At 40.5% G+C, this 19502-nt stretch overlaps 1 protein-coding gene across 1 annotated transcript in view; it reads right to left on the bottom strand.

The window, feature by feature from the left end:
* The window catches only part of LOC126236346 (ATP-binding cassette sub-family C member 12-like), a 535156-nt gene that overhangs the window by 378355 nt on the left and 137299 nt on the right, over window positions 1-19502 (bottom strand). The window contains exon 9 of the mRNA XM_049945576.1: window positions 3422-3569. Coding sequence (XP_049801533.1) covers window positions 3422-3569 — 148 coding nt within the window. The remainder of the gene's footprint in view (window positions 1-3421; window positions 3570-19502) is intronic.

Genomic DNA, 19502 nt, shown 5'->3' with positions numbered 1-19502 from the left:
TTCCTCTAGTACCATTCTCAAATTGTAATGGATTATTGACAATTATTTTTTAATTGAATATACATATGTGACAGTGGAGTTCAAATTCTTAACTCCTTGAAGAGGTACCTACATGGCTGCTGAGGATGAACATCACCTATTATTCTTACTGCTCACTTTTGTGCAATCAGTACTTTATTTCTAAGTTGTTAGTTATGCCAGAAAGTTATTCCACAAGACATAATTGAGTGAAAATATACAAAAGTGTCAGGAAATTAATTCACTTGTTTCCAAGACTAGCAATTTTATGAAGAGCCAAAAAAAGTAGTTCAACTTAATTTTTGCAAAAGTTCAGTAACATGTTTCTTACATTCAAGTTTTCACCAATACGTACATCCAAAAATTTGGAACATTCTACCCTATTTACTGATTCCTGTTCATATTCTACATCAACTGTTGTGTAGAACTGAATACTGGTATAGTGTGTTATCTCAAAATTTAGGGAGAACTGCTTAATAATTCTTTGAAAAACATCATTAATAATCTCTTCTGTGGCTTCCTCTCTAATGGGATTTATTGTAACACCAACATCATTTGAAAAATTAAAAATGAGCAAGTCTGCATGTTGATTGTCAAGTGGAAGAGTATTGACATATATAAGAACAGACATGGACCCAAAATTGATCCCTGTGGACTCCCTTTGTCATTTCTCACAGTCACTAAAATTTTATGCCCTTCCAACATCACTCGAAGTATTCACTATAATTTTTTGCATACAATTTGTTAAGTATGATTCAAACAGGTCATGTGTAAAGACATCAATTCCATAAAACTTGAGTTTTTCTATGAGTATAATATGACCTACACAATGAGAAGCCTTGTAAAGGCCACAAAAAGTACCAGCTGATGATATTTTGTTATTTGAGGCCTGTAAAATTTGATGAATGAATGTAAAAATTGCATTGTCAGTTGAGAATCCTTCTGGAATCTGTATTGTGATATGTTAAATAAATTGTTTGTCCTTAAATGTGAGACTTGTTTTGACTACATTATTTTTTCATACATTTTGGGATAAGCTGTTAGTAACAGGAATGGACAATAATTATTTGAGTATTTCCTGTCCCATTTCTGATGAAGAGGTTTAATAATTACATTTGTAATCCATCTGAAAAAATTCCCTGTGCTAGTGATGCATTACATACGTCACTCAGGACATTACTTATTACTTATTAAGTTAGAACAACTTTTCAGAGCTATGTCTAAAATTCCGTTGACATCCTGTCAGCTTTTGTTTTCTATAATGATTATAATTCTATTAATTTCAGCAAAGGGTGCTGGTACTTCTTCTAGCTGCTTAAGGCTTTGTGAACTGATATCGTTTTAATATAGTCACCTGTGTCTTTAACTGGAGCATTTTGATTCTATTTTTGCTGCTACATTCACAAGGTGATTATTAAAATCACTTGCAACTTGTGAATAACTTTGTCACTTAATTCAATTGTTATGGGATCTTGCACATTGATTGGCTGTCCTGTCTCCAAATTGACATTACTTATTACTTATTAAGTTAGAACAACTTTTCAGAGCTATGTCTAAAATTCCGTTGACATCCTGTCAGCTTTTGTTTTCTATAATGATTATAATTCTATTAATTTCAGCAAAGGGTGCTGGTACTTCTTCTAGCTGCTTAAGGCTTTGTGAACTGATATCGTTTTAATATAGTCACCTGTGTCTTTAACTGGAGCATTTTGATTCTATTTTTGCTGCTACATTCACAAGGTGATTATTAAAATCACTTGCAACTTGTGAATAACTCTGTCACTTAATTCAATTGTTATGGGATCTTGCACATTGATTGGCTGTCCTGTCTCCAAATTGACAATATCCCATAGAGTTTTAATTGTACTATTTGCATTATTAATTTCTGTCAGGACATACATACTTCCTGACATTTTAATCACTTTCCTTACAATAGTACAATATTTTTTGTAGTATGCTAGTAATGTTGGATTTGATGTAATTTGGCCTTTATACAAATTTTCCTCTTCTTCTTACACAAGATTTTAATTCCCCTAGTTATCAATGGTTTTCTATTTTTTTAACGTATTTTCTGAAAAAGTTTTCAGGAAAGCAACTTTCAAGTACTGACTAAGTTTTGTACAGAATTAACTGAATTTGAAATTAGCATTTCTTTCTATATATGTCTCATTCCACACCACCTCTTTTAAATTATTCTTAAACACTGTATGCTTCTCTCATTAACAAGATGGACATGTCAGGTGGATGGAAAAACACCAGAATGCAAACAACATGTAGGTTCCAGAATGAGATTTTCACTCTGCAGCGGAGTGTGCGCTGATATGAAACTTCCTGGCAGATTAAAACTGTGGCACGACCGAGACTCGAACTCGGGACCGAGTTCGAGCCTCGGTCGGGCACACAGTTTTAATCTGCCAGGAAGTTTCAACATGTAGGTGTTTTGTAAAAGTAGGTTTTAGGTAGCAGCTTTGAAATGAATGAAAACTAAAAAGATGATTTTCTAACAATAACTAAACAGACACTATAAGGTTATCATGTGAAGAATTTAACATATCCAAACAACACTTAATGACTAGAGGGTGGCCAGAAGTTAACACTGGAATCTAAACACTCTGCATACATTCACTGAACATAAGCTTAAAATCACAGAAGACACACAATGAACGAAAACTGGAAAAAGCATAATATCTTTAACAACAGTATTAAATGGACGTTATCTGAGCATTCAACAAAAATAAACAACTGGAAATGAGGAGAGAGAGTATAATTTACACAAATCATAAACCACTAATACTTCTAATAAATAGTAGCGTAAGTCATGTTGCAGTAGATTAAGCAGTTGGGAATACTTTACAGGATTTTAAATTCAAGATTCAGCATATTTAGGGGTCATATACTCAGGCAATGGATGTACTTTCCAGGACACTTTCAAGATTACTGCAAAAATTTAATATATTGTTTTCAAAAGTTCAAGAGTAGGAGAAAGACTGAAAATGCTGTTGCAATCATTTGGTACATATAATTAAAACTTTGGAGGTGGTTTGGAATCATGAGTCTTAAGAATGGAAATTTCAAAAAGGAATTCTTTTAAAAGGCAGTCAAGTGGTTTACAGGAGATGTTTATTGTGCATCTTAGAAGGTAGCACATAATTATTAATCTACTCACCAAGCAGGAAAAACACATAAAAAGATTAAAGAAGTGTGTAAGGTTTCAGAGCCAATGGCTCCTTCTTCTGGCAGAAGGGTTGAGGGGGAGGGAAAAGGGATGAAGGAAGAGGCAAGGTTTAGGAAATGGCAAGAGTTCAAAAAAGTCACCCAGTAGCCTGGGTCAGAGAGATTTACTGTCCAGTGGACGTACAAGACAAATCCAGTATGAAAGATGTATCCTCTTTCAAAATATTACCTCTGAAATTGTTGAACACTATGGTTTCCCATTGGACCATCTTAGCAAGTTTCATGTTTTGCAACATATCTTTCAGTTCAGAGACTCGACTTGATGACAACTGTTCTGCTTTGGCAGCTGAAAGTGCTCTTGCTTGTGAAACTGCTGTCTGAAAACACAAAGAAAGTGATTAAAAATTATTAATCCTAATAAGTTCTGGTATGTTTAACATGTTCAGTACTGATAGAAAGAATATTAAAATAGTAAATTGTGTAATTTACATTAGTAATACATAACTCAAAAATATTAATTAAACTGCAGCAATAAGTGTTCAGATATGCAGGAAAAACATAATTTGATTAGTATATATTCTTGAACAATTAATAAATGTCGCAAAGATATATATTTTATTGTCAATTCTGTTCTGCTAATGGAGAAAATAAGTCAGATTTGTAATGATGGAACTATTACCTCATATTATGTATGCAATGTATTGAATATATGTTTACTCTGTTTGAAGAAAAATATGAATTTTTCATGTAGAATCACTGATCTAGTACAAACTTCCAGCAATGAGACATGTGGTCATCTTCAAAAATGTGATGATGGCTGCAAGGATAGTCCATTGGGCATTGTTTCACATTCTGTTCAGGTTACAGCTCAGTTGTTGCTCTGCCATCAGTGGAATTACATATCACTTTACGCTCCAGTGTCAGCATCCTAAGAGCAGGACCTCACACACATTGCTACAATGGAATTCACTACCTTTGTTTATGAAACACTTGTCTTGCTTGTTTAAGAGAACAGAAGGAAAGGTTTCTAAATACCATATTACTTTTTATATGTTATGTGTCCTCATGCTAATCAGAATTTCACAAGGACCAATGAAGTGGCTCGGTGGAACTCTTTGTGGGGTTTATGTTGATGGCAGCTCTCCTCTACTGCGCATAAACTGCTGTCAGCATGGCACAACATAATGTATGTTTTACACCAAGAGTCTGACATCCTTGCTATGTTGAGGGAGGAAAGATGTTAAGAACATAAACAGCACATAGAATATTAACAACCCGCCAAATTGGCACATATTTTACACTGAGCCACTGAGTATGAAAAGATTAATGGTCTCTGACAATAATTTTGTTTTTGTGTCATGTATTTAAAGTAGTAGAAATCTACTTGATAGGAAACCAGCAAAACAAAATAGGCTATTCTGTCTTAATATTGCACAGGAACAACTTGAGTATGCATACAAAGGTGGAAGTAAGTGTTATTCCAAGATTTCATGCAGAACCAATAACTCCACCATGTATAACAATCAAGAAAATTTTAAATTATAAAGTAACCAGGAACATCCCCAACTGCATAATTTTCAGGTCATTCAGGACTATCACATGTGCAGCTGGGCAAAATGGAGGGAAAGAAATGGAAATATCCTGTTTAAGCTACCATCTCAGCCTCTGCCTGGAATAATTTAGAGAATCTACAGTAAATAATAAATAGGGATCACCTGACAAGAATTTGAGCTCTCAGACCCAGAAACAAGCCAAGAGCATTAATTAGTGAGCCACATCAATTTTTCCATTTGCTTTGTGAAAGTAGTTCTACTTTTACATTTTTAATTTACAAATCACATGAATTGTCCACTGTAGGATAATTTTCATTGCACCACAAGTTAAAGTGCTTCCCCATGCAGTTAACTGAAGGAATATGGTGGGGCGATTCGTTATATTTTTATGTAAGTTATCAATATTATGTTTGTGAGAAGTTTGTAGCATTTTTGTTTTGCCTATTGGTATTCTGGTAGCTATGAGTATTATTTATTGATTGTCATTTTTTATTTGTGGTTCAATGTTGCTATTTGAGTTTACATATTGTCATTCTGTCATCTGAAGAAAATGAGTGGAGCTGTCTGTTCTAGAAATTAGAGTGCCAAGTGGAGAAATCACAACATTTCCAACATATTCCACATTCTTCAGTTCAACAGAGAGGTGACAGCAGTGAAGGCAGCCAGAAACATTTGTGCCATGTATGGGGATAATGCCACTGGACACAGCACACCAAGACAATTGTTCTTGTTTTAAAGAGCATCATTTTGACATTAGTGACTCTCCACATTCATGAAGACTTTTGTGGCTTGTTGTAGATCATTTAAACACATTAATCCACAATGATCCATGTCAGTGTACTCAAGAACTACCAAATGTGATGAACTGTGATTGTTCCATCATCGTGCGACATTTGCACGCAGTGGGGAAGCTTTAATAATCAGATGTATGGGTACCATATGCTCTAAGCCAAAATCAGAAAATCAGTGGGTGGCCATATGCACTGCTCTGCTTGCTCGTCATCAATTGGCTTGTGAACAACACTCATCAGTGCTCATGCTTACATAAGGAAAAGGAAGGAATGGTTGAGTCTAAACACAACAGCAACTCCCTGTACACAGACCAGTGCACATCCACAAAAGATAATGTTATGGATCTGGTGGAGCAGAGACAGTGTGGTACACTACACATTGCTTCCCTAAGGTGTAAGCATTACTGCTGACATTTATTGTCAACAACTGAGATGTCTTGCAGATGCAGTCCACAAACAATAACCAGGAAGACTGTGTGAAGTGATGCTACTCCATGATAATGCACACCCACATTCTACTAGACTCGCAAAAGGTGCTATGCAAGAGTTGGGTTGGGAAGACATTCTGCACCCATTTTATTCACCTAACCTTGCGCACTCAGATTTCCACCTTTTGTACTCTCTATTGAACAACCTGCAAGGAATTTCCTTTCCAGATGAAAGTGTGCTCTGAACATGGCTTGATGAGTTTTTTTGCCTCAAAACCCCCATGTGATTTCTACAGTCATGGAATCATAAAGTTATCCCAGCATTGGCAGCCTGCTCTAAAGAGTGAAGGAGAACATATCATTGATTACTAAAATCTCTGTTATATGTATCTGTTGTGTTTATAAAATTTATGGAAAAACACTGTGAACATATGCACGAACCTAATAGCTTCATCATATCTCCACAGACAAAAAGGTAGCTGCGTGTATAATGCAGAAGGGCATTCTTTGTTTCCTCACAATACAATAATTCCTGAAACTTTATAAACAGAAATATTTGTTTTGTAAATAAAAAACACATTCTCTTGCTGTACTGTACAACACTGCATATTGTGTTGAGTGATCAAATTTGTAGTTATTGTAATTCCCTAATTTGTAGAGTCTCAGTCTCAGAGTAGCTGAAAGCATACAATACAAGCATGGTTTTTGAGTAGATCGTTATCATTAGTCATTTCCACTGCTAGCCTCCTATACCTATCCATGCACTCCACTTTTTCAATGATACACAGCCATGTTGCTCTTCAGGTTTTCTAATATTATCTACTTACCTTGCATTAAATTGTCTCTTAATCTTGTGTTGCCTCTTGAAATACAGAAACGAAATTTCTTGGCACATCACACTTCGATCCCTTAATCTCTTTTTTTATTTTCCTGTCCATGACATGCATCCCTTTATTGCTTACTGAGTATCCCTCAATTTTTGGATGTGTTCTGCATTAAAAATCCCTTACTCACTACCACTAGTCAAAACTGTCAATAACACTGATTCTGATCTTTCCTTTACAGATATAATGGGAGCTTTGTTTTGAAAATCTCACTTAGTTTATCAAAAATTTTAAAACTTTCTTTGTCGAGCTATTTAATTTCATGTTGTAGTTTATCTGGAACAGATGTAAAATTACAAAATTATCATCAAATGAAGGTAGTTCAGATATTCCTTATTATCATGTATCCTTTCTTCTTTTTCAAGTTCAAAGATTGGAAAACTTCCTCTAGGCCTGATGGGAACAATTATGGTTATATAGTATTTCCTTATCTGAGTCCTCTTTGGTTATGAATTTCTCACTTTTGATGAAGTCTAGTGGAACTGTACCATAGAGATAAACATATTTTGCAGTACACTTGCATATGTTGAATCAAGTCTTGTTTTCTATAGTAGTCAGTACAAATTTAATTAAAACCATTCCAAAAACTTTCTCAAAATCTGTGAAGCCCAGGCAAAGTAATCAATCTTATTCATATCACTGCCCTATAATTTTTTGTACAACCAGCAAATTGCCCATTTTATTGCTGAGAAGTTTTGTGAGTATCTTCTATGTTATAGCAATGAGACTGAATGATAGATTTATATGCCTTATAACTCTCATTTGTTGTTAAGTGCAATAATTACAACATTATATCAGTTTTGGGGAATTGTTTTCTTCCATAGAAATTCTGTAAAAAATTCTGTAATTTCATTTTTTATTTATTTACCAACAGCTTTAACCATTTATATCATCTGAAGGGCCTTATCTTTGTATGTATGTTAAATAGCTTTATACACTGTATTTGGCATTATTTCTGGAAATATTTGCATTGCTTCTGGAATTACTTTTATATTGGCTATCTGTGTTTATTACCCATCTGTTGAACTGTACAGTCTTCTAATGAGGTCTTGTAATTCTTGTATAGTTTTCTCTATGTTTTATTGAGCCATCTGCCATCCTAACAGTTGAAGTGTACCTCTTCCAAACATGCTTCTGTTCTCTCTCTCTCTCTCTCTCTCTCTCTCTCTCTCTCTCTCTCTGTTGCTGGTTGCTGTTATTTCCTTTCTTCATTTTTTCCTCATTTATGGCCATTATAGACCATGTCAAGTACCTATAAGGCATTTCCGGAAGCCTTTGTTGCAGGCATAAAGCACTTTATTCTTTCTCTAACTGCCTGCCTTCTCTCTTTCATCCATTCATCCAGCCCCTGTTCTGCTTTTGCTCATTAATGAAATCCTTCAAGTTATTGTTCAACAATCTCTACTTTGTTAAATCAGAGATGTCTTCCTAATTCAGTATCCGCCCTTGGGGTCCTTCCTTGTTTCCATGAATCACTTATCAGAGAATTCAGATCTGTTGTTCAGAACATTAAAAGTCTGCTTTGATGGTCTTCGTGCATTCATCCAGAACAAATGACCATTTCCTTATTGATTCTATTAGCCAGTCATTAGGCCTATACAACTCTTCTCTTCCTTGCAGTCTATATTGTCTGTCTATTATCTTGAGCCCCTTGCTTTCCAAAGTATCTTGCACTCAGACTTCGCTGTTTCTCTCAGATCAGCTTTTCTGTTATTTTGAGGCACTTACTGACATATAAACTGTTGGAATTTGACTACTGTATTACATGTAGTGCCCGAGTTTAGTGTTTCTTGTGATTGCTTTTGTCTTGTATATGACACACATGCTATGAAAAGCAGTAGCCATCATCTTTCTCCTGTTTTCATTGGCTTTATTTTCATTAGTTTTCATTTGTGCTATTTCACCAAATTATCTGCAACTGTTCACTTTTCCTATTTAACCATACTGTGTTTTAAAGTAATGACATGTTGTTCAAATGTTTGTTATGTACTTTATTTCCTCAGAAGAAATTTGGAGACATCACTCATTCCATGTCCCTGAATGCTTTCTTTCATTTTTAGATTAGGGGACACAATATGTGAATGAATGAATGAATGAATATCCAGATTTTTCTGCTTGTTCCTCCAGCATATTCATCTGCTCCACAGATGCCTATGTTTCTTGATCAGATTGCCAGGTTGTTATCAAAGGCAAGGCAGTTACTCTACTGACATTCTTTGAACCTCCAGTGTTAACTTCATTCAGTAACCATTTCCCAGCTAATGCCTTTTCCCATTTTCAGATTGTGGTGTCGATAGGTCACATCAACCACACAAATTTCAATCTTTGGAACATTAACTGCTCTGATGAGCCGCCATGTTTAATTCAGTCTGCCTTTGTACTTCATGCAGTGTTCAAGGGTATCAGTCTTTATTGTAAAACGTATGTGTGTATAGAAAATTTGGGAACTGTTTATTACATATATTACGATCCATATCCAGGATCCGATATTGGTGACCCTGGACAAAAAAGTTCTACGTCTTCTGTGACTTCCGCACTGGTCGTATAGAATCAACAGGTTTCACGTCCGACACCATTGCTAACACTCTGAACATTCTTTACGAAGATTTGGAGGCCCAGCTGTTACAACCATGCCAATATAGCCTTCTGCCATTGGTTATTTAGCAGCTAACGGACAATGATGTATGATCTTTGATGAGGATAACCTCTACTTTAGCAACTCCACAATGACCGAGCATTATGAAGTTACCTCAAACAATGGACTCAAGCTTTGTTTCACCAGATTATGCACAACAACAAGTGAAAGGTGAAGTGGAATATCTACTAAATAGTGTGATGATCAATCACTCGTACAAACTTCAAAGGGACCAAAATTCACACACATGCTTTGATCCTCTACGTGCCATGACGTCGGTTACAGTAGTGCCATGTGCAATGCCACCATGTGTGCAAAACATACACACAGTCAATTATTACCAAGGTACGCCAGCCTTGCCTTCCTCACAAATCAGTAACAGACATTTTTATGCATCCAGTTTGCCACAACAAACCACCATATCGGCAGCCCAGTTTCGCGTTCACGTGGATATGAGTGTACCCAACATAGTCTCTTCACCCAGCAAAATTGTACTACGACAGTGCAACCGCCAACAGGTTTCACCAGTGTTTTATGGTCCTACCAAGAAGGGTTCATGGCCAGTGTGTGTGGAAAACTCTTGGTGTTGCCACTTTAAGCTCCAGGCCACCCCCACCCCTACCCTCCCCCTCACCACGGGGGGCCTCGATACTGACCATACAACTGCTCGCTCCTTTCACAGTACCATCTGTGTTTGCTGTGCTGGCCTTCCACGTCATTTCCAAGTTGGACAATGTCAGTGCAATTCCTGCAATTTCCGGTCCAGTTTATGGGCCCTCATTATGCGCTGCTCGCCCGTTCGCTCCCATGGTATCAACCGTGCCTCCCACGTCATATTTCCAGGCATCTTCAGAGACATTACAACCAGCCATTGTTCTGAACATGTATGCTAGTAACATTTCCGCTCCAGTGATGCCAGATCTGAGCATGAACTCTTGTGCAGCGGAACCGCAGTCCTTCCAGGGCATGCAGAAGCCACCTTCGTCTCTACCTCCAGGCCACCTACCCAAGCTACCTCCCCTATACAAGTTCACCAAGAAAACAATTGGACCAACTTGCTTTCTCCCCAAAGGAATTGATAATCAAGATTCTGTACGAGGAGCACCTGGGGGACTGCACTCCATCACAACTTTGGCGCTGCCTCAGGTTACTTGTGAGTGAACACACAATGACAGACGTCACTCTGTGGGCAGTATGGTCTGCCAAGTTACCTACCGACCTACAGATGCACCTACTGCCACACTCTTTCAAGTCTATTGGTTCTTGCCTATGCATCAAAGATCAGCTCTATGTGCTCCTGTGCCAGAAACTTCCAGCTCATCCCCCATCGCTGTAAAATACTACACCTCCTGTTTACTGGCCGTCTGCAGACAGGGGCAGGGCCCGTTCCCCTTCCACGCCTTCTATGCCACCAGGCAGTACTCATTCACTCTCTCCTCTTTCCAAGCATTCAAGACTCACCCACACTCCTTATGTCCCAGTTTACATCCCAGAACAGATCAACAAGGACAAGCTTCTCCCACTATCACAGTCACCGCCACCACCACATCCGGCTCATCCGTAATGTTGGTACCACAAGATTTTTGGGGCTGAGGCCAAGAAGTGCAGGTTACCTTGCCAACACCCAAACGTGGACTGCAGGAACTAAGTGATGCCGAGTCCTGTGGAGAACTTCACAGGTGTCCCCTAACTTCGCACTCTGTCCACTCATCCCCAGGGCCGAGTGGTCGTTTATACGTGACCGACATTTCATCACAGTTTGTCTACCTAATTGACACAGGCGCTGACGTGTCTATCATACCTCAATCGTTGGCTCCTACCGACCCTTCACCAATGAAGTCTCTCGTATGAGCTGTCAACTCATCAACGTTACAAACTGTCGGTTCTGTGCAAGTGATGGTGCACCTATCCCCTTCTCTGCATTTCCCATGGACCTTCTACACGGTCGCAGGTTCAAATCCTGCCTTGGGCTTGGATGTGTGTGATGTCCTTAGGTTAGTTAGGTTTAAGTAGTTGTAAGTTCTAGGGGACTGATGACCTCAGATGTTAAGTCCCATAGTGCTCAGAGCAATTTGAACCATTTTTGACCTTCCACATCGCCGACATCGACGAACCTATTCTCAGTATGGATCTTTTGTCCCATTACAAGCTCTCCCCGAATGTTGTCCAGTGTTCAGTGTTACACCACCTGTCTAACACTCAGATACTGTGCTCCGGCACCCATACTCCTCACTCTGTTTCCACCGCAACATGGGATTTAGTTCGTGAGTGTTCCGCCCTCGCGGGCAAGATTGTGATCTGCATCACTAACCTACTTTCAGAATACGACTCAGAGGTGAACCTCAACTGGGAGAACACAAGCTGAAACAATGCATTGCTCACACTTACAAGGAGCTCACTGCAGCTGGCACTTCGCTGTTGAAACCGAAATCCGCAGTTCCTTCACTGGATCGAACTTCATCACCAAGGATCAGTTGGAACACTCATCAGCTTAGTACAGAAACATTCATTGTGTGTGATGATTTGTGTTCAGTGACCTCTGCACCACCCAAGCACCCACTACACACAGTGCCTCGTGTTTCAAACAGTGTCTCTAATAACAGTCGCTCGTGCACTACGACTGTGCCCACTACGCAGGCAGCCACCCCACTTGTTGATAAACATTCCCCTCTCCCGCACGCCAGCCAAGCAACTAGGCAGCCATCACTGTCCCTCATGCTACGCCAGCACCTCTCTTGCCCACGCCGGTTACCCAAGGCAAAGTTAACAACAGACAGTCACTGCGCGCCCCACTCCGCTCCATGCTGCGCGAGCAGCCAACCTCTACAAACAAGTGCACGCTGCGCCCGCGTAATAGGCATGTGACTTTCATGCTGTCTTTTCCCACTCATGCTAATGGTTACGCCTCATTGTGCCCCACTCATCCCAAAACTCCACATCAGAAAGTTACTCAGCCTCATGTGCAGTTCTCAGTCTCTTCTGTCACTGATGGAACAACACACAAGATAATTACCACTGCCAGCCCTCCTATTAGACACAAGGTTAGATGCCTCAACCCCATTAAGTTGCGCATGGCCCAGCACGAAATTAATGAACTTCTGGAGGCAGGCATTCTACAGCAATCGGACAGCAATTGGTCTTCACTAATTCACCTCATCACCAAACACAATGGTTCTTTTCAAATGTGTGGTGATTACAGACGTTTAAATGCTGTCATGGACAATTACCCGATGTCAAACATAAACAATTTCACTCATATGTTATCGGGCGTCTCAATCTTCAGTGTGATTGACTGCAAAACATGCTTATCACCAGATTCCTGTGGCATGGAAGACATTCCAAAGACTGCGATCATCATGACACTCAGTTTGTTCCAATACAACTTCATGCCATTCAGTTTAAAGAATGTGGCACAAACGTGACAATGTTCTTACAACAATTCGAGTTCTGCTTTGCATACCTGGATGACATACTCATTTTCAGCAAATCGACTGAAGACCATGAAGATCATTTATCCCAGGTCCTCCAGATTTTGGCATCCAGCATTGTCGAGGTCAACAAAGAAAAATTCCAATTGCATCAGTCGTCTGTGACATTTCTGGGTTACATTGTCTCCACAGACAATATACAGCCTCCCAAACCCTGCGTGCAGGCTATCACGTCATTGCCACTCCCAGCTACCTAAAAAGAACTCAGATGTTTCATAGGTACTATAAATTACTACTGTCATCATCTACCTTCTGCCGCCACTGTGCAGGTCCTGCTGACATACTCACTCTCCAGCAAACAAATTTTGGGTGTTAAACCAGTCAGTTGGACTGAACCCATGCTAGAGGCTTTCAGGGCTCTTAAAACAGCTTTAGCTTGTGCAGTTGTACTCACCCACTATGATCCGTCTGCCGATTTGTTCATCAATATGGACGCCAGCAACATCACGGTCAGGGCAGTATTACAACAGAGCAAAGGCAACAGTTTCACCACTTCATTTCTTCTCCAAAAAAAACTGTCTACAGCACAGAAGAAATATTCTGCTTTTGGTAGAGAGCTGCTGGCAGTGTATGATGCTGTCAAACATTTCTGCACTGACATCAAGGGCTGTCCTTCCTTCATTCTTACTGATTACAAACTGTTGGTGGACACCTTCTGCAACCCACCAGAGGATCCTCCCAGCTTCCCCCCCCCCCCCCCCCCCTGCCTCCTCCCCCCCCCCCTTGACGTTTCTACCACTTCAACCTGGTCTCTCAATTTACTATGGGCATACACTACATCAAAGGCACGGAGAACATCCCCACTGATTTCCTCTCGCGGATCAATGCTGTTTCAAGTATCATCGATTTATCCGACCTCGCTGCTCTATAGTCTTCGGACAAGGACACTCAGGTTCTGCTCACGAACCCACAGTCTTTACTCATGTTTACCAAGGCTAAGTTCCCTGGCATTTTGGAAGAAGTGTGGTGCAACTCTTCTATGGGCATTCTGCGGCCCTTGCTCCCGCCCACGCTGCGCCGACAGGTTTTTGATGCCTTGCATAATCTTGCCCACCCCGGTGTCTGAGCCACCACTCCCCTTGTTGCCAAGTGTTTTGTGTGGAAAGATGCGAAATGGGACTGTCAAACATGGGCATGCAGCTGCATTTCCTGTCAACAAAACAAAATAGGATGTCACACCTCTCCACCACTCGTCCCTAAGGGATGTTTCCATCACGTACATATCAACCTTATCGGTCCCCTGCCTCCGTCGGAGGGCCACAGGTATATCCTGTCCACAATAGACTGAATGTCTTGTTGGGTGGAAGCCGTCCCCTTACCCAACATCACAGCAGAAACTGTGCCCAAAGGATTTGTTTCTTCTTGGATCACTAGGTTTGGCTGCCCTTCCACCATCACAACCAACCAGTGTTGACAGTTCAAATCTGCACTTTTTATGATTCTCTGTGATCTCTGCCATATTAAAAAGATCCATACAACAGGCTACCACCCGCAAAGCAATGGGTTGTACCCTTAAAACTGCACTCCAAATTCATTTTCGGCAAAAACCCAGTTGTACCTGGGGAACTAATTCTCGCCTAGATCCCAGAGATTCCTCCTCCTTCCCAGACTTTATCGGAAGGATGTGTGCACACTTTAGATAGGCCTGGCTACACCCACCTGTCAGCCATTCCCCACCTGACACTTATGTGCTGATCGCACTCAGCTGGTCACATGTCATGCTCAGGGATGACTCTGTCAGACAACCCTTACAACCCCCTTACCTTGGTCCCTCATGCCCACACACTGTCTCCTCTCCCATTCCTATACCACTAATCCCAAGTGGGCCAATGCATCATCCCCCCCCCTCCACCCCCCCACCCCCCCAATGGTTTTCGGATTACAAGTACAAGTTGGACCGGCAGCCGCCCGCCGCACCTTCGTACACCGACCTGAAAGAGATGGAGCTTCCCGTCGTGCACCTGCCACCTCGCACCACTCATGCCAATGCTGACACCCAGACACCCACACGACCCCCCCCCACCCCCTTCTGGGAACATAGGCCATACTCCATACTGCAGGGTGGGGGTGGGGGGTGGGGGGTGGGGGGTCTGTGTGGTGTCGATAGGTCACATGGACCACACAAATTACAATCTTTGGAACTTTAACTGCTCTGGCGAGCCGCTATGTTTAATTCAGTCTGCCTTTGTACTTCATGCAGTGTTCATGTGTATCAGTCTTTATGGTAATAATATAATAGAGGGAAACATTCCATGTAGGAAAAATATATCTAAAAACAAAGATGATGTGACTTACCAAATGAAAGTGCTGGCAGGTCGACAGACACACAAACAAACACAAACACACACACAAAATTCAAGCTTTCGCAACAAACTGTTGCCTCATCAGGAAAGAGGGGAAGGAGAGGGAAAGACAAAAGGATGTGGGTTTTAAGGGAGAGGGTAAGGAGTCATTCCAATCCCGGGAGCGGAAAGACTTACCTTAGGGGGAAAAAAGGACAGGTATACACTCGCACACACACACACATATCCATCCACACATATACAGACACGAGCAGACATATTTAAAGACCTTTAAATAGTCTTTATGGTAAAATATATGTGTGTATAGAAAACTTGAGAACTGTTTATTACATATATTACGATCCGTATCCATAATCCCATAAGATGATCATCTCTAATACACAGTTTAAGAGAACTGCATACTCTCCATTACATGATTAACACCAGTTTTAATTGAAATCTCTTTCCCAGTTATCCCATGAATTTAGCTTCTGTATATGTGTGTTAGAATTTGCTTTACAACTACCTCTGTTTTATGGTGCACTCCAAATTCTATCATGAACTTGAATACATTTTCTGGTCAACTGAATCACAATTTTTGCAATTAAATGAAGATCACTAACAGATCCTTAGAGAAGTAATTTTCCAGTGCTCTTTTCAGACTCAACATCTGTTCCATGCAGGGCCTCCCGTTCATGAATCCACCTTGACATTTGCATATCTGATTATCTACTTGCTTCATCATGATAGCCTGTAGTGCTTTCGAGAGTACCTTGTAATTTTGAGATATGGTAGTAATTGAGGAGCATTTTTTCAGAACTCAATAAAAGTAAAAAAGTATTTTTTGAGGAAACATACTTTCAAGTATCATACCAAAATACTAATTACATAAACACAATAATTAAACATTTAAACAGCTTTTTAGGCACAATTCTGATAGTGTGTTTGACTTTTCTAAAATTTTCATTGCTTATTACAGAATAGAAGGACAAAGTTGCAAGTTTTTTCAAAAGTTGATAAATGCAAAGATGGAAGTTGAATGTTTTGTAAATATACACACTCAAATTGAGTTTTTTTCCCTTTTCTATGTTACAAAGAAAGCTACATTTAATTCATTTTGCATAGAAATACAATAATGTACTATGATATAACACTTTAGTATCATACTTTTCCATAAAAATTTGATAAGCAGAAGTGCAAAATACAACATAAAATACTGGCTACAACAGTACTAAACTGGAAATCTATAGGCCACTTTCAACAATGAACACCCTATGACAACAGCAAGTATCAGTTTTTGACAAAACCTTTCCGAAAGGTCATGCATGGCAACTAGCTTGAATTTTTACTACATAAATCTAAATTTGTAACAACTGAATCATTTATCAACTATCAAAAAAACCTTCCTCAATTGTTGATATCAATTTTATCTCTCCTTTTGTGCAGAGAGTGTTTCAGTGCTGTTTTCCATTTACCATGTATTATTCCAGTTTTACTTTTATTTCTGTTAATAAGTAAGTAACTGAGGAGATGAGACTGATGTTTGGATACAATAGTTATGAACTTTTTATGTTTGAGTTTCTTGCTGGAGACAACATGGTGCATGCTGACATGCTGTAAGTCATTGAAGATATGACTGTTGCTGTCTATCCATTTGGGGACATGATTTGGTAGTGACCTATTAGAATAAATTAGCTACAGTTTTACTGGTTCACACAACTGCTCCTGGCCAGAGCAAAAATTTGTAAACAAAAGGAAAATTCTGATAATAATTAGCCATCAGTACAGTTGAGTGCATTAAACAGTAAAAATCCACAGTCTGGGGAGGTGCACCACTCCTTATCAAGTACACCTCATGCATTAATGACAGGGGCCAGCATGCTAGCAATGCTGAATGCGATTTCTAGGCAGTTTTTCACATCTATTTAGGTAAATACTGGACTATTTCCTGGGTCCCACATCAGTTACACAATGTGCAAGTGCTTTGAAAAACAATATTACATCTGGCCATGTAGACACAGGCAAAAGGGGTGTATAGAGTCCCCCTTGTGACAGAGCTGGCAGTAACTTTAAGATGCCTTTGTGAATGGTGATCCCAGTGCAACAGTAGCCTGTTTAGAGGTACAGTTCTCCATACCTGGCGTTTGCTAGATACAGGACACCAGAATGGATGGATGTTTACAAATAACCTGACCTTCCTGTCAAGGGTAAAAAAATTATCTTTTTATGCATGAAGTGTAGCCTCCTCTGCGTAATTGGCATTTGTGGAAGTAGTATCTTCTTACTATACTGAACTGAATTTCAGGGGCTACACGTGCCAATGAGCATGGCTGGGAACAGAATGAGATGGATAGAGGAGGGGATGGACATAGTGAGGGGGAGGAGAAAATGGAGAGAGAGATAGGGGAGGAGGGGGAGGTGCATGAGGCAGGTTGAAGGTGTAGAGGGGTAGTAGGCAGGTGGAAAGGAAAAGAGGGAGGCAGAGATGGAAAGCGAGAGGGGGAGGGGAACATGTTCAGGGACTGGGGGAGGAAGATATGGTCAGAGAGAGGGGGTGGAGGAAATGGCCTTCTTCATGATCTCCAAAATCCACAAATCTGACAATCATAGACGACCCATTGTAGCTCATTATTGTGCTCCCACTGAAAGAATTTTGGCCCTCATTGACCAACATCTCCAAACTATTGATCTAAATTTCACCTCTCATGTCAAAGACACCAACCACTTCCTTTATCAACTCTGCATCATCCCCACCCCTCTACCTCCTGGATCCCTGCTTGTCACTGCTGATGTCACTTCCCTATACACCAGCATCTCTTATGCCCATGGTATTACCACAATTGAGCACTTACTCTCCCAACATCTTCCAGAGTCCAAACCCACTACCTGTTTCCTCACACATCTTACTAACTGCACCCTATCAGACAGTTACTTCTCCTTGTTGGGAAGGTATAAAAACAAATCCACAGCACAGCCATGGCTACCAACATGGCACCCTCCTATGCAAACTGGTTTATGTGCCCTATAGTGGAAACCTGCCTAACCTCCCAAAAAACCAAACCCCTGCTCTGGTTCAGGTTCATTGATGAAATCTTCGTGATCTGGAGTCAAGATCAAGGCACCCTATCTTCATTCCTTCACAACCTCAACACCATCTCTACTATCTGCTTCACCTGGTCCTCCCCAACACAGTGTGTCACCTTTATGGATATTCACTTCCTCCTTCCTGATGGCTCCATCCACACTTATGTCCCCATTAAACCCACCATCCACCAACATTTCATCAGCTGCTCACCCTTCCACAACAAAATATTCCTCCCATGCAGCCTGGCCACTTGAGGACAATGTATCTGCAGTGACAAGAACTTCCTTGCTCATTATACTGCAGGTCTCACAAAGACCCTCACAGACAGGCACACTTACAAACAGATTTCTCAAGTAATATCTCCACACACACCAAATTCTTCCACCACCTTCATGAACCAGCAACAAAGTAGTGCCCCCTCCATTGTCCAATAGCAATCCAGACTGGAACAAGTGAACCACATCCTTCATCAGAGCTTTAATTATCTATCATCATGAGCTGTAATGAGGCAGACCCTACCTATGATCCTTCCCACTCCTCCTAAAATAGTGTTCCATTGCTCATCCACTCTCAACAACATCTTAGTCCATCCCTATGTCAGTTCTAATCCCAAGCCCTTGCCATAGGGTTCATATCCCTGTGGAAGACCCAGATGCTAGACCAGCCCAATCCATCCACCAAGCACTGCCTATACCAGTCCCGTCACAGGTTTATCCAACCCCATCAGAGGTCAGGCCACCTGCAAAGGTAGCCATGTCATACAGCTCCTCTGCTACAGTAAGTGCTCAGATTTTTATATTGGTATGTCTGTCAGTCATCTGTCTAACAGAATGAATGGCTACTGCCGAACTGTGGCCAAGAGCAAAGTGGACTACCCTGTGGCACAACAAGCAGTTGAACATAACATGCTTGATTTCAATAGCTGCTTCAGAACACAGGTCATCTGGATCCTCCCATCCACCACTAGTTTTTCTGATCAGTGCAGATGGGGGTTATCCTTACAACACATTCTCCACTCCTGAAATTATTCTGGCCCAACCTATTATAGCCTACTGTCCCCACACCCTCCACCCTACTGTTTCCATCCCCTCTATCATTTCACCTCTTTCCAATTCACACCCCCTCACCCACATTATGAGCCACTCTCTGCCAACACACCCATCG

The sequence above is a fragment of the Schistocerca nitens genome, chromosome 2, assembly GCF_023898315.1.
Source record: "Schistocerca nitens isolate TAMUIC-IGC-003100 chromosome 2, iqSchNite1.1, whole genome shotgun sequence".
NCBI lineage: Eukaryota > Metazoa > Arthropoda > Insecta > Orthoptera > Acrididae > Schistocerca > Schistocerca nitens.
Note: the sequence above shows the minus strand (reverse complement) of the source record. Positions and strands in the feature narration are given on the sequence as shown.